General features: G+C 41.5%; 1 protein-coding gene and 2 long non-coding RNA genes across 3 annotated transcripts in view; all 3 read left to right on the forward strand.

Moving 5' to 3' along the window:
• Window positions 1-17022, forward strand: part of LOC146426731 (uncharacterized) — a 25902-nt gene extending 8880 nt beyond the window's left edge. The window contains exon 3 of the long non-coding RNA XR_014856710.1: window positions 16531-17022. This is a non-coding gene — a long non-coding RNA (uncharacterized LOC146426731). The remainder of the gene's footprint in view (window positions 1-16530) is intronic.
• LOC146426730 (uncharacterized) overlaps window positions 1-17812 on the forward strand; it is a 26964-nt gene extending 9152 nt beyond the window's left edge. Inside the window, exons 2-3 of the long non-coding RNA XR_014856704.1 lie at window positions 17137-17276; window positions 17650-17812. This is a non-coding gene — a long non-coding RNA (uncharacterized LOC146426730). The remainder of the gene's footprint in view (window positions 1-17136; window positions 17277-17649) is intronic.
• LOC146426732 (homeobox protein Hox-B5-like) lies at window positions 5976-9006 on the forward strand. Its single transcript, XM_085083505.1, has 2 exons — window positions 5976-7130; window positions 8719-9006. The coding sequence occupies exons 1-2, from the start codon at window positions 6560-6562 to the stop codon at window positions 8964-8966; spliced, it is 819 nt and encodes a 272-aa protein (XP_084939631.1). The 5' UTR covers window positions 5976-6559; the 3' UTR covers window positions 8967-9006.
• Window positions 17813-19685: the final 1873 nt, after the last annotated feature.

Here is a 19685-nt window from a genome sequence, read left to right on the forward strand (position 1 = left end):
GAGGAAGAAATGACTTTTTCAGAGAGGAAGAAATGACTTTTTCAAGCCCAAAAAACTTCCAGCCGAGGGGGACAAACTTAGGAGACGTGAGAACCTCCAAGTCGCAGCACAAACTTCCCACCGCTGCTGGATTTTCTCCCCTGAACCAAAAAAACTTTCAAAAAAACCCCAAATACTGCATTTTCCCCCCACTCCCCTCTCTATTTTGGTTTTTTTTCCGCCACATTCCTGCTCGCGTGTCACTCCGGCACAGCGATTTATCTCTGTCCTCTCCCCACACGCACCGGCAGAGAGATAATCTTCCCCAAAAATCAGATCTGGATGACTTTTTACTCACCACAACCCCTCCGGATCCCAAAGCTCCCTCTCTCTCCGCCAGGCCGGAATGAAACGATATCAAAAAACGATATCCAAAGCATTTCAACACTTCCAGGGTTCCATTTCCAGCACAACTCTCACCTCATGAAAAGCCAACCCGGGGAGGATATTTTGATTTTTTTTTTTTTTCCTCCCCCCTCTCTCTCTCTCTCCGGATGATGAATGACTTTTTAAAGCGCTGCTTCCTGCGGCAGAATTATAATTTCGATATCAAAATAAATAATCCAGGCGGGGGAGGAAGGAGGGAAACCCAACCCTGGCGGGTTTGGATGCATTTCGGAGCATTTTGAACTCCAACTCTCTGCCCATTAGCAGCAGCGCGGAGTTCTCGCTAATGCGGACTTTGCGCGGATCGATTCGCTTCATTATGGCTTAATTAGCGAGATCAATTAGCGCGGAGCACCTTGCGGTGGCTCAGCCCGGAGTGAGCAGCGCTGCGCTGAGCGATCGCGGAATATCCGCTTGGGAGCATCCGGAGGAGATTTGGGTGAAATGAATTCTCTCCTCGTCACCCCAAAATTGCACTTGGAGGTTTTTCCCTTTTTTTCCAATTAATTCCTAAATTTGCCCCTCTGGTTGTGTCCTAGTGCTCTGGGTGGTTTACTTTATATAGATATATATTTAATATATTTTATATATATATTTATTTATATATATATTTTATATATTTATATATATTTATATATATATATTTTTATATATTTTTATATATTTTTATATTTATATATGTGTTTCTATTTTATATAGCTATTTTATATAGTCATTTTTATATATTTCTATTTTATAGATATTTTATCTTATAGATTTATTTTTTATCTACTTTATTTTATCTATTTCTATTTCATATATATATACATATTGATTTTTATATATTTCTACTATATACATTTCAATGTTACGTATTGATTTTATATAGTTCTGTGTTAGGTATTGATTTTATATATTTCTATTATATATAGATTTCTATTTTATATATATTATATATATATGTTATATATATAAAATAGAAATATGTATAGAAATATGTATAGAAATATATATAGAAATATATATAGAAATATAAGATAGAAATATATAGAGAAATATATAGAGAAATATATATAAAATATGAATGAAATATATAAGAAATATATATGAAAATATATAGAGAATATATAAGAGAAATAAATATATAGAGAGATATAGATAGAAATATAGATAAGAAATATGTATAGAAATATGTATAGAAATATATATAATATTTATATATTTCTATTTATATCTATTTCTATTACATATATATTATCTATTCATTTTTAATATATATATATATATTTTTTATTATTATTTTACACCTCGATTTTCCATTTTTAATTAATATTTTTTCCCCTCCGCGGCTCTCCCAGGCTCTTCCTTCGGGCCCAGCGGGCGCCGCGGCCGGCAGACCTACACCCGGTACCAAACCCTGGAGCTGGAGAAGGAATTCCACTTCAACCGGTACCTGACGCGGCGCAGGAGGATCGAGATCGCTCACTCGCTCTGCCTGTCCGAGCGGCAGATCAAGATCTGGTTCCAGAACCGCCGCATGAAGTGGAAAAAGGAGAACAAACTGCTCAACTCCGCGCAGCTCAGCGCCGAGGAGGAGGAGGAGAAAGCGGCGGAGTGACGGGCGAGGGAGGGAGGGAGGGATGGGGGGATGGAGGGGAGGAAAAAAATGACAAAAAATGGTATTTAAGAGAGGTTGGGAATGAGGGAAATGTGTTGAAAATGGAAGGGAAGTGCCGCAGGTTGGTGGGACGGCGGAGGAGGTTGGGGCAGAGGTGTTCCCTCTGGGCTTTGGTGCGCCGGGAGTTGTGGTGGCAGGAAAAAAAATAATAAAATAAAACAAAAATCGGCAAAAAAAAGGGAAAAAAGACAAAATAAAAATCCAGCCAAAAAAAGGGAAAAAAACAAAGTAAAAATCCATCAAAAAAGGGAAAAAACAAAATAAAAATCCAGCAAAAAAAGGGGAAAACAAAGTAAAAATCCACCAAAAAAAAGGAAAAAAACAAAGTAAAAATCCAGCAAAAAAGGGAAAAAAAACAAAGTAAAAATCCACCAAAAAAAGGGGAAAAAACAAAGTAAAAATCCACCAAGAAAAGGGAAAAAAACAAAATAAAAATCCATTCAAAAAAGGGAAAAAACAGAACAAAAATCCACCATAAAAAAGGAAAAAAAAAAAAAGGGAGAAAATCAGGATTCTAGCTGAATTATGATTTTTTCCCCCTTTTTTTCTTACACCTCCTTCTCCTCTCCACCTCCCAACGAGAAATGAAATAATTAATAATGATAATTATGAGAAATATTAAGAGATGGGAGAGAGAGAGAGGGAGAGAGAAGGGAGGGGAAGAAAGGGAAAGAGAGAAAAAAAGACAAAAATTAAAAGGGAAAAAAGACCAAAAAATGACAAAAAAATACAAAAAAAAAAGGAAAAAAATCAGAAAAAATTAAAAAAAAAAAAAAGGACTCCTAGCCGTGTTTCTACCTTTGGTGTCACTGTTAGTAACCTGCTAACTCTTGTATTTAATGGAAGTGCTGCAATATCTGTCATTTGGGGTGTTTATTGTCTTCATTTTGTACAAAAAGAAATGTTCCATGCACGGTTGGCATCAGTTGGGTCGGTTTTTTTTAATTTTTCCTTTTTTTAATTTTAATTTTAATTTTTCCCCTCCTCCTTTGGTAAATTAATCAACCCCTGGGGTCTCTCTGTAATTAGTTTTTTGGGGTGAAGTTTTGTTGTTTTGGTTTTTTTTACCATTTTGGTTTTTTTTTATTTTTAAAGGGAAAAAAATCCTACTGAAAGAACGAATACTACCTACGAAGCTTAAAAAAAACAACAAAAAAAGCAAAAAAAAAAGCAAAAAAGCGACAGAAAAGTTCTATTTTATTAATTTTTTTTTTGTACGTGTTGTGTTTGGAGTTTGTCTTAGGTATGAATTCTCGAATAAAATCCATTTCTGAGATCCTAACCTCTCTGCCCGCCCAGCCCTGTCCTTTTTCTCGCTGCTTTTAGGAGGATTTTCCCCTTTTTCGGGGAAATTCGGAAAGAACTGAGAGTTTCCAGCAGAGTTTTCTTCCCTCTGGGTGACAAAATCTCCGAAATCCTGCAGGAAAAGCAACTCGGAACTTCCAGCGGGGAGAAAAATCTGCTTTTCCCTCTGTTTTGTAAATTATATTTTTGGGTTTTAATCTGTATTTCCTCGCTGACTTTAGCGCCGTTCTCTCTCTCTCTCTATTTATTTTTATTTTTTTGATTATTTTTGTTATTTTGATTATTTTTGTTATTTTGATTATTTTGATTATTTTGATTATTTTGATTATTTTGATTATTTTTACTATTTTGACTGTTTTGATTGTTTTTATTGCTTTATTATTTTGATTATTTTGATTATTTTTTATATTGCTCCAGTACCCAGAGTTGTGACGAAACGCCATCCCCACATCCGTAATAAATCAAAGGAAACGGGCAAAAAAATGTCATTTATCCGCCAAAAATGTCATTTCTCTACCAAAAATATCATTTCTCTATCTCGTTTACCCACCGAGGATATCCAACCTTTGCCTGGCATCTTCAAACCTCTGCTCCCCTCGCTCGCTGCCCCCAAACCAAAGTGAAAAAAAATCAAAATAATCACTAAAAAATCCAAATTTCCAGGGAATTCACCCTGGGAAAAATAAAAATAATTCTCAAGGCCAAGGAATATCAACGTCCATTAAAAAAAATGGGAAAAATCTCAATTAAACTCTTTGTAAAAGGAAGATTTTTAATTTTTTTCCGATTAAAGTGTTGCCAGTGGTTCCCTGGCTTGGCCGGGGATGGGAAGAGGAAAATTCCTGCTCCTCACCAAAGCAAAATATTCAACTTTTTCCGCTTTTTTTGGGGTGGAAAAGAAAGGAAACTCCTAAATGATTTCAAACCAGAAAGCACCAACCGATTTGGGGGGGAAAAAAAGCGAGAAAAGACAATTTTTTTGCTTTTTTTCCCCCTTTTTTCCCCCTTTTTTTCCCCTTTTTCCCCCTTTTTCCCCTTTTTTCCCCATTTTTTTCCTCTCTCCCCACCAGAAATTCCTCATTGGGAGGAAATCTTTTCCCCCTTCGCGCCACGAGGTGGTTTTTAGTGTCAAAACCACTTTCCAAAAGCGATTCTCGCCGAAGCTCCCCAGCTGTAGGACATTTAGCGTTATTGGCTCGCTTTTCATTGCTGTAATTATTGTAATTAGGTGTCACTTGCAATATGGCGCAGAACTCCCGACGAGGGGCAGGAGGCGAGAGAGAGAAATTCCTGAAGTGCCTCGGAAGAGGAAAAAAATAGGAGAAAAGAGAAAAAAAATAATGATGAGGAGAGGCAGAGGAAAGAGAAGAAATGGGGAAAAAAGGAGAAGAAAAGAAAAAAAATGATAATAAGGAGAGGCAGAGGAAAGAGAAGAAATGGGGAAGAAATGGAGAAGAAATGGGGAAAAAATGGAGAAGAAAAGAGGAAAAAAATAATGATAAGGAGAGGCAGAGGAAAGAGAAGAAATGGGAAAAAAGGAGAAGAAAAGAACAAAAATAATAATAATAATAATAATAATAAGGAGAGGCAGAGGAAAGAGAAGAAATGGGGAAAAAAAAGGAGAAGAAAAGAAAAAAATAATAATGAGGAGAGGCAGAGGAAAGAGAAGAAATGGGGAAAAAAAAGGAGAAGAAAAGAAAAAAATAATGAGGAGAGGCAGAGGAAGAGAAGAAATGGGGAAAAAAGGAGAAGAAAAGAACAAAAATAATAATAATAAGGAGAGGCAGAGGAAAGAGAAGAAATGGGGAAAAAAAGGAGAAGAAAAGACAAAAAATTATAAGAAGAGGTAGAGAAAAGAGAAGAAATAGGGAAAAAAAGAAGAAAAGACAAAAAATAATAATGAGGCAGAAGAAAGAGAAGAAATGGGGAAAAAAGGAGAAGAAAAGAAAAAAAATTATAATAATGAGAGGCAGAGGAAAGAGAAGAAATGGGGAAGAAATGGAGAGGAAATGGGGAAAAAATGGAGAAGAAAAGAGGAAAAATAATAATGAGGAGAGGCAGAGGAAAGAGAAGAAATGGAATAAAAAAAAACCCAGAAAAGGAAATAAATCCTACAAAAGAGAAGAAATGGGAAAAAAAATACCTCAAAAAAAAAGGAAATAAATCCTACAAAAGCCCAGCGCTTTTCCCAAGGTTTTCCCCAATTTTTGGGTTTCTTTCTCCCCGATTTTCCTCGCAGGTAAAGAAACGGGAAGGAAAAACCTCGCAGCACAAAGCTGGGCTGGAAGAGGAGCTGGAAACGCTCGGGAAGAGGGAAATCCCCCAAATCCACGCTCTCCTTCAGTCCCACCGGCAGCACTTTGCCTCCTTTTCCTCTCTCTCTATTCCCTATTTCCCTATTTCCCTATTTTTCGGTGTTTTCTCTCGGTTTTGATTTCCAGAATTGAGGTGAGACAGCCTGGCTGGCTCCGGGAGCAGCGCCAGAGGAACCTCCACTTTCCTGGCGGGATGATCGCGAGAAATGAACCTCCAGACACCCTCGGAGGCCTCCGGATCACCCGAAACTTCTCCCTCCTCTCCTCCCAAACTTCCCCAACGCCGCAAACCCGAGAGTTTTCAAGAAGGAAAAAAACCCCAAAGAACACCAGAAACCGGCGCTGTGACCCGAGAACCACCAGAAACCGGCGCTGTGACCCGAGAACCACCGAGGGCATCACCCCGAGATTCCCACCGCGCCCTCCTCGCTCGATTTTTGGGGACAAAACCCCCAATTTCGGGATGGTTTTTCGGGTGTCACCCCCCGGCCGGCGGGGCTGGGGTGCAGTGGCGCGGAGCGGCCGGCAGGTGGCGCGCGGAGCCCGGGCGGGGGGCGATGGCGGCGGCGGGTTTGGGGCGCCGAGCGCCGACTTTGGGCCTAAAACCGTCATTTATTCGTAACCGCGGAGCATGAATTACCTCTTGAGGTCATCAGTGAGAATTTACGACTGGTCAACAAAAGCACGTGACGCCCAAACGCGCCCCCCCCCCCACCCGCCCTTCCCCCCCCCCCCGCTCGGCACAGCAAAAACGAAGTACAGTGCGTTGCTATAATTCATTAATACATCATAAATCGTCAAGCACGGGGGTTATAACGACCACGAGCCACAAATCAAGCCCTCCAAAATAACCCAAATGAGCTCCTACTTTGTAAACTCGTTCTCAGGGCGCTACCCGAACGGCCCCGACTATCAGTTACTAAATTATGGGGCCGGCAGTTCGGTGAGCGGTTCCTACCGAGACCCAAGCACCATGCACTCCAGCTCCTATGGCTACAACTACAATGGCATGGACCTTAGCGTCAACCGCTCGGCCTCCTCCTCTAGCCACTTCGGGGCCGGGGGCGACGGCAACCCCCGCGCTTTCCCCGCCGCGGCCGCCGAGGGCAGGTTTAGACAGGCGGCCAGCTGCTCCCTCGCCGCCCCCGAGTCGCTGCCCTGCTCCGGCGGCGACAGCAAACCCGCCCCGCCGCCCTCCGAGCGGGCTGCTGCCACCGCGGCCACCGCTTTCGCCGAGCTGGACGACACCAGCGCGTCCTCGGCAGCCGACGAGGGCACTGCGCTGAGCAGCAGCGGCAGCAGCAGCAGCGGCGGCAGCAGCAGCATCCCCCGGGCGCAGGCTGAGCCCATCGGCACCTCCGCGCCGGCGAGCGAAGGGCAGGCGCCTCAGATATTCCCCTGGATGAGGAAACTTCACATTAGCCATGGTACAGCTGCTTCTCGGGGGGTTTGGGTTGTGGGGTTTTTTTGGGGGGTTGGTGCTGGTGGTGGTGGTGGTGCTGGTGGTGTTTTCCCCCCCTCCTCGCCGCCGTGGTGGTTGGTGGTGGTTGTTTTGCTCGCCTCCCCCACCTTGTGCTCTCCTCCTGGCTCTTTTCCGCGTTTTTTTCCTGGTTTTTTCTCTGTTTTTCTCTATTTTTTTCTGTTTTTCCTCTATTTTTCCTCTATTTTTCCTCTATTTTTCTTATATTTTTCTTATATTTTTCCTCTATTTCCCCCCTATTTTTTCTCTATTTTTTCTCAAAATTTTCTCCATTTTTTCCTCTATTTTTCCTCTATTTTTCCTCTATTTTCCTCTATTTTCCTCTATTTTCCTCTATTTTCCTCTATTTTTCCTCTATTTTTTCCTCTATTTTTCCTCTATTTTCTTCTATTTCCCCTCTATTTTCCTCTATTTTCCCTCTATTCTCCTCTATTTTCCCTCTATTTTCCCTCCATTTTTCCCTCTATTTTTCTCTATTTTTTCTCAAATTTTCCCTATTTCCCTCTATTTTTCCCCCTATATTTTTCTCTCTATTTTTTCCCTCTTCCCCCCTTTTCCCTCTCCCCCACGCTCCCTCCTTTTTTCCTTCCCCCTCTCTCTCCCTCTCTCCCCTTCCCTTTATTCTTCGGAGGCTCTTTGATCAGAATCGCAGCTATTTATTGCTTTTGTATTTTCTCGCTCCGCTCGCTGCCTCGGGCGCCTGCCGGCAGCTTCCCGCCAGCCTGGGGCAGAATTTATTTATTTTCTCTGCTCTCCTCCGCGGCAAAAAGCGCTGATTTTCCGCGCAGGCTGGCGGGAGAAGGTGATTTAGGGAGCCGAGGCGAGGGGGAGCTGCTCGGGGAGGGAGTGGGGAAGGAGAGAATCGAGAGAATTGACCATTAAATGGCATTCTGGGCACAGATGGGGCTCGCCGCCGCGCTTTTCTTGGCTTTTTCCCCCAAAATCCGCGCCTGAAAAACCCTAAAATCACCGGGAAATTGCCCAAAAAGGGAGATTTCCCCCAAAACTCTCCCTGGCGGGTTTGTCCGGGAGGGAAAAAAAAAGCCAAAGAGGCTCAGGAACACCCAGGAGGGAGAGAAAAAAACACAAAAAAAAAAATGGAATTTCCAGACCTCGCGGTTGAATTATGGATGTCGAGTGGGGAATTTGGGGGTTGGAGGGTGGGGGTTTACGTGGCTGGGGGTGGGAAAAGGAGGGAAAAAAGGGGAAAAAGAGGGAAAAAAAGAGGAAAAAGAGGAAAAGCGAGGGGTGTGGGGGGGAAGATGTTAACTGGGGGAAATGGCAGATTTAAATAAGGCGATAAAGACTAAAAAAAAGGCTTAAAATGGACAAAAAGAGGCAAAAAAGAGGGGAAAAAAGAGGAAAAAGAGGGGTGGGGGTGAGAGGCGTAATTCGGGGAAAACGGCAGGTTTGAAATGAGGCCCAAAAAACCCAAAAAAAAAAGGAAAAAATATGGAAAAAAAATGGCAAAATAATGGCAAAATAATGGCCAAAAAGGCGAGCAAAACCCCCAACGCGGCTGTTGTGTTATCCAGACATGACTGGACCGGACGGCAAGAGGGCGAGGACAGCTTACACCCGGTACCAGACCCTGGAGCTGGAGAAGGAATTCCACTTCAACCGGTACCTGACGCGGCGCAGGAGGATCGAGATCGCTCACTCGCTCTGCCTGTCCGAGCGGCAGATCAAGATCTGGTTCCAGAACCGCCGCATGAAGTGGAAAAAAGATAACAAACTGAAAAGCATGAGTTTGGCCTCGGCGGGCAGCGCTTTCCAGCCGTAAAGAAAAAATTAAAAAAAAAAATTAAAAAAAAAAAATAGAATTATAAGGATGGAATTTGCTGGAGGAGGAGGAATGGAAAAGCGAGGAGAGGAAGGGAGGGGTTAAAAAAAATTTAAAAAAAAATAATTAAAAATGAAGGAGAAGATGAGGAGGATGATGAAGAAGAAGAGGAGGCGAGCCGGAGGAAAATAATTAAAAAAAAAAAAAAGAAAAAAAGGAAAAATAACAAAACGCGAAGAAATGAATGAAGGAATGAAGGGATGGCCGCAGATCTTCGGTTGGCACTCAGCGAGGCACCTTCCTTCCGGCTGATGAGCCCAAAAACCACCTCCTGTTCCTCCCCAGGACTGATTCCCGTCGTGTTTCCCCCTTGGCCGAGGTTTTATTTCCTTTTTTTTTTTAAAAAAAAGATTTTTTTTCCTAATTAAATTTGATTTCCAGCTGCTCCTCCCGCTCTCGTTGTTCTCCTGGATGTGTGTGTCTGTGCTTTCTGGAAAGCCTAGCATGTGTTCCGTGAGCCTTTTGAATGTTCTAACTTATTTATAAATCGAGGACAGCTCGGGTCTTTATCTCTCGGGAAAATAAGGGTTTTTTTCTCCCCCCCACACACCCTCACCTTTTGATTTTTTCCGAGTTTTCTGCTCTTTGGGGGAGTTCTTCTCTGCCTAAGCGAAAAAAAAAAATAAATTTCGGGGGTTTCCTGCACTACAGGCGCAGAAAAAGGATAAGAAATACTCCGAAAAATAGAAATAAAATGGGAAAAAAAATAGGAAAAATGGAAAAAAATAGGAAAAAATGGGAAAAAAATGGAAAAAAAAAAAAAAAAGAAACAGCTCTTGTATTTTTCTGTCTCTAAAATTGTCCAGTCTGTGTTTTAGTCCAAACTTCAGGCCGGGATCTCTAATCCCAGCCCGAATTCCGACGCGGGTGAATTCACTAGCATTTAAAAAAGACAAAATAATGATAATAATAACTAAAAAAAATAATTTAAAAAAAATGCACAAACCCGACGCCGGAGCGCTGAGGTGTCTGTAAATACTAGAGATGTTCCTGCCGTGAGTAATAACCGGGTGTAGTGGGCAGAGTGGATGTTCTGTTCTGGTCTGTGTACAAAAAATGGCATTTTTGGTCATGTCTGCAGCTGCCTGCCGTTAGTCCTTCGCCGAGAAGCTTTTTGTATTTGTTTGTAGCTTTAAAAAAATCCCCAAATAAACGGGTTTTTCCCCCCCAAAAAAAATCCCAAAGCCTCCCGGATGACTTTGTACCTCGCCGTTCGCAGCTCGCCGGGAGACTCAAAAACGCCGCAAATCTCCCCAAAAACGTCGCAAATCGCCCAAAAAAAGCCGCAAATCTCCCCAAAAACGTCGCAAATCGCCCCAAAAATGCCGGAAAACCCCAAATAAACGCCGCAAATCCCCCAAAACCGCCGCAAATCTCTCCAAAACTGCTGCAAATCGCCCCAAAACTGCTGCAAATCCCCCCCAAAAAGCTGCAAATCTCCCCAAAAACGCCGCAAATCCCCAAAAACCGCCGGAAAACCCCCAAAAACGCCGCAAATCCCCAAAAAACGCCGGCAAACCCCAAAACCGCCGCAAATTCCCCTAAAATTCCTCTCCCCAAACCCTGCGCTCCCAACCCGACCTCCCCCCAGCTCCGCCAGCCCCAAAACCTCGCGGATTCACCCCAAAAAGTGCTTCCCGGCGCTCCGAGTCGCGACAGTAACACCTTTTTTTCCCCTCTCCCTGAGTTTTTGGGTTTTTCAGACCCCAAAAAATCCAATTTTTAAACTCCTGGAGCCCCAAAACCCGCGGAAATCGCGCGCTGGAGGATGGCGGGGCGAAGCGAGGGGATGTTAGGAAAAGGAGAAAACAGCGAATAAATGACAAATTTCAGCGCCGCGATGGTTAGACGCTCAGAGAGAGAGAAAAAAAATTCAATAAATGACATTTCTGCTCCCCCCGCGCCGCTCACCGCCGCTCGCTTCGAGGGGATTTCGCCAAGGAAATCCCAATTTCGGGCCAATAATTCCGATTTAATTCCCATTCAACGGCGAAACTCCGCCGGGGGCTCCGGAAAGGAGGAGGAAAAAAAAGGTCGGAAAATGAAAATAAGCGGGAGGGTTTGGCGCAGCGCCACGGTGACACCTCGGCAGAGCTCCGCGCGGCCTTGGCTGCCCCGGCGGGGAAAAGTTGGAGCTTCGAACTTACCAAACTTTTCAGTTTTCTCTTTGCCACTTGTTTGGGGAAACTTCGGGAAGTGCTTTGCAGAGGGACGTGGAGCGCCTTGGCAAATCCCGGACCGTTCGCTGGACTTTGCACCTTGGTAAATTTGGGTTTTTTTGGGGTTTTTTTATCCTCTTTCTTCCCTGTTTTTTCCTCCTTTTTCTTCGTTTTTTTTCTATTTTTTTCCTCTTCTTTTTTCTCTTTTTTTCCCTCTTTTTTTCCTCTTTCTTTTCCACCTTTCCCCCCTTTTTTTTCTCCCCTTTTCTCCCCTTTTTTCTCCCCTTTTCTCCCCTTTTCCCCCCTTTTTTCCCTCTTTTTCCCCCTTTTTTCCGGTTTTTTTCCCCCCGTATCTCGCCGGCCCAAGCCCAAACTCTGCCCCAAAAAAGTGAGCAATGACATTTAGGTGTCAAATGGATGGAGGGGTTTTATCTCCAAGTTCAGATCGTAAAAATCGCCCCGAGCCGCACTTCCCCCCTCACTGGCTCCCCTCGGTCACGTGAGCCCCATAAAGTTGGTTTTATGGTTTTGGGGAGTTGACAATCCTACAATCTATTTCGCATTCCCCACAATGTTCGCTGACACTTTAACTGCTCCGCTGAAGGGCTGAGCGTTTGGCCAGATGAGGGGGAAAAAAAAATCCTAAAAAAAAAACCCGAAAAAATGCGAAAAAAACGGGAAAAAAGGGGAAAAAATGGGAAAATACAGGAAAAAACCAGGAAAAAACAGGAAAAAAAGCCCCAAAAGTGGGTGCGGTTTGGGATTTCGGGGCTGAAATGTTCTGCGGGTTCTTTTCGGACTGCAGTGCGCTGAGTAAGTCCTGAAATGTTCTCTGTTTTTGGAGGAAAAAAACCCCAAAAAAATCCCTGAAGTGTTGGTGGAGAGGATCGCCGTGGCTGAGAGGGTTGGAGGTGTTTTTTGGGGTTTGTTTTTGGGGTTTTTTTGGGAGGTTTTGATTGTTTTGGGGGTGTTTGGGGTTTTGTCTGAACTTCCAGGCCTTCCAGGTGTGCGGGAGGGAGGGGAATGGGTGGGAAAAGGGGAAAAATCGGGGAAAAAAAGGGGGAAAATCGGGAAAAAAAGGGGAAAAACCGGTTAAAAAAAGGGGGAATGGATGGAGAAAAGGGGAAATTGGTGAAAAAAGGGGGAAATGGCTGAGAAAAAGGGGAAAATTGGTGGAAAAAAAGGGGGGAAATTGGGGAAAAAAGGAGTAAATGGCTGGGAAAAAGGGGAAAATTGCTGAAAAAATGGTGGAAATGGCTAAGAAAAGGGGGAAATTGGTGAAAAAAGGGGGGAAAATTGGTGAAAAAAGGGGGAAATCGCTGGGAAAAAGGGGGAAATGGCTGGAAAAAAGGGGAAATTGGGGAAAAAATGGGGAAATGTCTGGAAAAAAAAGGGGAAATGCCTGAAAAAAAGGGGGAAATTGGTGAAAATAGGGGGAAATTGTTGAAAAAAGGGGGAAATGGATAAAAAAAGGGGAAATGCCTGAAAAAAAAGGGGAAATTGTTGAAAAAAAGGGGGAAATTGGTGAAAAAAGGGAGGAAATGGCTGAAAAAAAGGGGGAAATGGATAAAAAAAGGGGAAAAATGGCTGAAAAAAAGGGGAAACCTCAGGGAAAAATGGGGAAAAAGGGTCAAAATTCCTTCTGGTGGCCCAAGCAGCTCCATCGGGGGGATTTGGGCCCAAATTTTGGGGTGTCCTTGTCCCCCCCGGGTGGTTTTATGTCCCTCGGGAATTTGGGATTTCAATCCTTTCCATCCTTTCAATCCTTTCCGCTCGGCCGCGCTCTCACCTTTGCCTTTCAGCCCTTTTTTCACCTGTTCGCCCAAAAAAAATTCGGATTTTTTCCATTTTCCCTCTGTCTGGTAGCCTCTGCTTCCGTGGTTCGGTTGTTTGGGGTTTTTTGGGGTTATTTTGTGGGGTTTTGGGTTGGTTTGGTGGTGGTTTTTGGTGTTTCATGGGTGGTTTGGGTGATTTTATTGTGTTTTTGGTGATTTTATTGGTGTTTTTGGTGATTTTATTGGGTCTTTTAGTGATTTTATTGGTGATTTTTTGGTGGTTTTGGTGGTGTTTTTAGGTGTTTCATGGGTGGTTTGGGTGATTTTATTGGTGTTTTTGGTGATTTTATTGTGGTTTTTTAGTGATTTTATTGGTGTTTTTGGTGATTTTATTGGGTTTTTTTAGTTATTTTATTGGTGATTTTTTGGTGATTTTGTTGGTGTTTCTAGTTATTTCATTGGCGGTTTTGGTGATTTTGTTGATGTTTTTGGTGATTTTATTGGGTTTTAGTTGTTTTATTGGGTTTTGGTGATTTTATTGTGTTTTAAAATTATTTTATTGGTGGTTTTTTGGTTATTTTGTTGGTATTTTTGGGTATTTCATTGGTGGTTTTGGTGATTTTGTTGGTGTTTTTGGTGATTTTATTGGGTTTTTAGTTGTTTTCTTGATGGTTTTGGTGACTTTATTGTGTTTTTGAAATTATTTTATTGGTGGTTTTTTGGTTATTTTGTTGGTATTTTTAGGTATTTCACTGGTGGTTTTGGTGATTTTATTGGTGTTTTTGGTGATTTTATTGGGTTTTTTAGTGATTTTATTGGGTTTTGGGGTTATTTTATTTTTTCTAGTTATTTTATTGGTGATTTTTTGGTGATTTTGGTGGTTATTTAGTTATTTCATTGGTGGTTTTGGTGATTTTGTCAGTGTTTTTGGTGATTTTATTGGGTTTTTTGGGGTTATTTTATTGTTTTTTAGTTATTTTATTGGTGGGTTTTGGTGATTTTATTGGGTTTTAAAGCTATTTTATCACTGTTTTAGTTATTTTATTGGTTTTTTTTAGTTATTTTACTGGGGTTTTTAGTTATTTTATTGGTGATTTTTTAGTCATTTTATTGGGATTTTTAGTCATTTTATTGTTTTTAGTAATTTTATTGGGATTTTTAGTCATTTTATTGGGATTTTTAGTCATTTTATTGTTTTTTTTAGTCATTTTATTGGGATTTTTAGTCATTTTATTGGGATTTTTAGTCATTTTATTGGGATTTTTAGTCATTTTATTGGGTTTTTTAGCTATTTTATGGGATTTTTTTGCCATTTTATTAGGTTTTTCGGTGATTTTCCCCCTCAGGCCCTATTTTTTTTTTCCCCCTTCCCCACTATTTATTTTTTCCTGTTTTTCCCTCTCGGGTTTCACGGCCAGCAGCCTTTTATGGGATCGAGTGTCGAGCTCGGCTCCGCGGCCATATGGGAACCCTGAGCGGCTCTGCAGGAAATCCCAGAGCTGCTGCTGCCAGCTGGAGCCCCAAAACCCCCCGAGACCCCAAATTCCCAGGATTTGGGATGATTTGGGGGGAAAATGAACGAGGGAGAGGGTTGGGAAGGGCAGGTGAACCCAAAAAATGGCGAAAATTGGGGTGAGAGGGGAAAAAATGGGGAAAAATCTGAATTTCGAGAGTGGAGAGGTTGTGGTGGTTTTGGGTTTTATGGGGTTTTGGGGGTTTTGGGATTTTTGGGGATTTTCGGGGTTTTTTGGGGTTTTTTGTGGTTTTTCTCGGGATTTTGGGGTTTTGGGGCTTTTTGGGGTTTTGGGGGTTTTTGAGGGTTTTGGGTTTTTTTTAAATTTTTTTTGGGTTTTGCGTTTGGAGGTTTTTTTGGGGTTTTGGGTTTTTTTAAAATTTTTTTGGGGTTTGGGTTTCGGGATTTTTTGGGGGGTTTTGGGTTTTTTTTGTGGTTTTTTGTGGGTTTTGGGGTTTTTTTGGGGGGAAGTTCAGCTGTCACCTCACCTCTCCCCCACCTGAGCCAACTCCTCCCAACCTCCTTAAAAACACAAAACTAAATTTAATTCAATTTAAAAAAATCCCTCTGAGCCAAATCACCACTTGGGGTTTCTAGAATCCAAAACATTCCCAAACTTTCCTTTTTCTCCTATTTTTTCCCATTTTTTTTCCCCTTTTTCCCTCTCCCACCACATTTGGTGGACACATGTCTGTCTCTCGTTTTTTTTGTCCTTTTTTCCCCTTTTTTCACTCAAAACAAATCCTCCCCTCTGCTCATCTCACCGATTGCTTTTCCTTCCTCCGGGTTGTTTTTCCTCTCCTGCCCCACGTGGCTCCCGAAATCCCTGATGGACTTTTCCCACCCCAATCCCCAAAAACCCCAAAATTCTCCAGGTTTTGGGGTTGGATGAGAAAGAGATTTATTGGAATTTAGGGTTTAAAGGGGAATTTGGTCCCAAAGGTGACAGAGGATGGAGATGTTTTGTCCAGAAATTTGGGAATATTTGGAAAATTGGGATGTTTGTGTTGGATGATAAAGAGATTTATTGGGGTGAAGCAAAGAATTTGGGGTTTAAAGGGGAATTTGGCCTTAAAAGGTGTCAGAGGATGGAGATGTTTTGTCCCAAAGTTGGGAAGATTTGGAAAATTGGGATGTTTGTGTTGGATGATAAAGAGATTTATTGGGGTGATGTGAATGGTTTGGGGTTTAAAGGGGAATTTGGGGTTTAGAGGGGAATTTGGGGTTTAAAGGGGAATTTGGTTGCAAAAGGTGACAGAGGATGGAGATGTTTTGTCCCAAAGTTGGGAATATTTGGAAAATTTGGATGTTTGTGTTGGATGATAAAGAGATTTATTGGGGTTTAAAGGGGAATTTGGGGTTTAAAGGGGAATTTGGCCTCAAAATGCATCAGAATATGGAGATGTTTTGTCCCCAAAGTTGGGAATATTTGGAAAATTTGGATGTTTGTGTTGGATGATAAAGAGATTTATTGGGGTTTAAAGGGGAATTTGGGGTTTAAAGGGGAATTTGGCCTCAAAATGCATCAGAATATGGAGATGTTTTGTCCCCAAAGTTGGGAATATTTGGAAAATTGGGATGTTGGAGTTCGATGATAAAGAGATTTATTGGGGTTTAGAGGGGAATTTGAACTCAAAACACACAAGAGGATGGAGATATTTTGTCCAGAAATTTGGGAATATTGGGAAAATTGGGATGTTTGTGTTGGATGATAAAGAGATTTATTGGGGTGATGCAAAGAATTTAGGGTTTAAAGGGGAATTTGGTCGCAAAAGGTGACAGAGGATGGAGATGTTTTGTCCCCAGAGTTGGGAAGATTTGGAAAATTTGGGATGTTGGAGTTGGATGACAAAGAGATTTATTGGGGTGATGTGAATGGTTTGGGGTTTAAAGAGATTTTTTGGGGTAAAAAAGAGATTTATTGGGGTTTAAGGAGATTTATTGGGGTTTAAAGAGATTTATTGGGGTTAAAATGGGAATTCGGTCAGAAAACTTGATAGAGGATGGAGATGTTTTGTCTGTGAAGTTGGGAAGATTTGGAAAATTGTGATGTGGAGTTGAAAGATAAAGAGATTTATTGGGGTTTGAAGGGGAATTTGAACTCAAAACGCAACAGAATATGGAGATGTTTTATCCCCAAAGCTGGGAATATTTGGAAATTTGGGATGTTTGTGTTGAATGATGAAGAGATTTTTTGGAATTTGGGGTTTAAAGAGGAATTTGGCCTCAAGAGGTGATAGAGGATGGAGATGTTTTGTCCAGAAATTTGGGAATATTTGGAAAATTTGGATGTTTGTGTTGGATGATAAAGAGATTTATTGGGGTGATGGGAATGGTTTTGGGGTTTAAAGGGAATTTTTGGCATTTAAAGCAGAATTTGGGGTTTAAATGGGAATTTGGTCCCAAAGGTGACAGAGGATGGAAATGTTTTGTCCAGAAAGTTGGGAAGATTTGGAAAATTTGGGATGTTGGGGTTGGATGATAAAGAGATTTATTGGGGTGATGTGAATAGTTTGGGGTTTAAAGGGGAATTTGGGGTTTAAAAGGGAATTTGGGGTTTAAAGTGGAATTTGGTCGCAAAAGGTGACAGAGGATGGAGATGTTTGGTCCCAAAGTTGGGAATATTTGGAAAATTGGGATGTTTTGTGTTGGATGATAAAGAGATTTATTGGGGTGATGGGAATGGTTTGGGGTTTAAAGAGATTTATTGGGGTTTGAAGAGGAGTTTGAACTCAAAACGCGACAGAATATGGAGATGTTTTGTCCAGAAATTTGGGAATACTTGGAAAATTGTGATGTTTGTGTTGAATGATAAAGAGATTTGTTGGAATTCGGGGTTTAAAGGGGAATTGGGCCAGAAAACGTGACAGAGGATGGAGATGTTTTGTCCCCAAAGCTGGGAAGATTTGGGAAATTGGGATGTTGGAGTTGGATGATAAAAAGATTTATTGGAATGTGGGGTTTAAAGGGGAATTTGGTCTCAAAACGCAGCAGAGGATGGAGATGTTTTGTCCCAAATGTGGGAGCTGTTTGGAAAACTGGGATGTTGGTGTTGAATTATAAAGAGATTTATTGGAATTTGGGGTTTAACGGGGAATTTGATTGCAAAACATGACAGAATATGGAGATGTTTTGTTCCCAATGTTGGGGATATTTGGAAAGTTGGCATGTTGGAGTTGGATGATAAAGAGATTTATTGGAATTTGGAGTTTAAAGGGGAATTTGGTCACAAAACATGACAGAGGATGGAGATGTTTTGTCCCAAAGTTGGGGATATTTGGAAAATTTGGAGGTTTGGGTTGTATGATAAGAGATTTATTGGGGTGACGCAAAGAATTTGGGGCTTAAAGGGGAATTTGGTCCCAAAGGTGACAGAGGATGGAGATGTTCTGTCCAGAAAGTTGGGAATATTTGGAAAATTGGGATGTTTGCTTGGATGATAAAGAGATTTATTGGAATTTGGGGTTTAAAGGGGAATTTGAACTCAAGAGGTGTCAGAGGATGGAGATGTTTTGTCCATGAGGTTTGGAATATTTGGAAAATTGTGGTGTTGGAGTTCGATGACAAAGAGATTTATTGGGGTTTGAAGGGGAATTTGGGGTTTGAAGGGGAATTTGGCCTCAAAACACACGAGAGGATGGAGATGTTTTGTCCCCAAAGTTGGGAATATTTGGAAATTTGGGAGGTTTGGGTTGAATGATAAAGAGATTTATTGGAATTTGGGGTTTAAAGAGGAAAAACACATGAGAGGATGGAGATCTTTTGTCCCCCAAAGTTGGGAATATTTGGAAATTTGGGATTTTTTGGGTTGGGTGGAGTTTGGCCCTGCTGGTTCCTCATCCTTTTGGGCACCAGGAATGATTTCTGCTGATCCCAAATCCAGGGAAAATGAGGGAAATATTCACTTCCATGGATATTTGGGGGTTAACTGCAAGTTCAGAGTCTGCCGGGACCCAAAATTCCCATAATTCCCCTAATTCCTGTGATTCCCACAATTCCTGTCTGGATCCAAAATTCCCATAATTACCAAAATTCCCAAAATTCCTACAATTCCCATAATTCCTGCAATTCCCACAATTCCTGCCTGGACCCAAAATTCCCAAAATCCCTACAATTCCCACAAATCCCCAAAATTCTCACAATTCCCAAAACTCCCAAAATTCCCACAATTCCCACAATTCCCCAAATCCCCACAATTCCCCAAATCCCCACAATTCCTGCAATTCCTACAATTCCCCAAATTCCCACAATTCCTCAAATCCCCAAAATTCCTACAATTCCCAAAATCCCCAAAATTCCCCAAAATTCCCAAAATTCCCTCTCTGTATCCATCGATCATCCACCCTTACCATCCCCACTCCTAAAAAACCCATTTTTTTACTATTTCCACCCAAAATTTTGTCGCTGCAGAAAATTTGGGATTTCCAGGGGGAAAAATCAAACCAAAAGGATTTTTTTGGGGATTTTTTAGCTGCTGGGATGGAATCCCCACAGGGTGACAACAGGATTTGGGTGTTTGTGGAGGTTTGAATTGTACTTTTAGGGGTTTTTTTGGGGTAATTTGGGAATTTTTTGGTGGTTTTTCCTTCATGGTTCAACCCCCAACTTTTGGGGTGTTTTTGGAGGTTTAAATCGTATTTTTAGTGGGTTTTTTGGGGTAATTTGGGAATTTTTGGTGGTTTTTCCATCATGGTTCAACCCCCAAGTTTTGGAGGTTTTAATGATATTTTTAGTGGGTTTTTTGGGGTAATTTGGGATTTTTTGGGGTGTTTGTGGAGTTTTTTTTAGGATTTCTTGGGGTAATTTGGGTATTTTTGGTGGTTTTCCATCATAGTTCAACTTCCAAGTTTGGAGGTGTTTGTGGAGAGTTTTTTATCCTTTTTTTAGGATTTTTTGGGGTAATTTGGGAATTTTTTTTTGTTTTTTCCTTCACGGTTCAACCCCCAACTTTTGGGGTGTTTTTGGAGGTTTTAATCGTATTTTTAGTGGGTTTTTTGGGTAATTTGGGATTTTTTGGGGTGTTTGTGGAGGTTTCTTTTGGGATTTTTTGGGGTAATTTGGGTATTTTTGGAGTTTTTCTCTCATGGTTCAAATTCCGACTTTGGAGATGTTTGTGGAGATTTTTTATCTTTTTTTTTGCCTTTTTTGGGCTAATTTGTGTATTTTTTGTGTTTTTTCCATCACAGTTCAACCCCCAACTTTTGGGGTGTTT

The sequence above is a fragment of the Lichenostomus cassidix genome, chromosome 27 (assembly GCF_008360975.1).
Source record: "Lichenostomus cassidix isolate B80296 chromosome 27, HeHo_3.0, whole genome shotgun sequence".
Classification (NCBI taxonomy): domain Eukaryota; kingdom Metazoa; phylum Chordata; class Aves; order Passeriformes; family Meliphagidae; genus Lichenostomus; species Lichenostomus cassidix.

What these genes read in the sequence shown, in the direction of transcription:
- LOC146426732 (XM_085083505.1), top strand. Translation starts at nt 6,560, where the DNA reads ATGAGCTCCTACTTTGTAAACTCGTTCTCAGGGCGCTACCCGAACGGC. An exon ending in GAAACTTCACATTAGCCATG is followed by an intron (nt 7,131 to 8,718) that starts GTACAGCTGCTT and finishes TGTGTTATCCAG; the next exon opens with ACATGACTGGACCGGACGGC.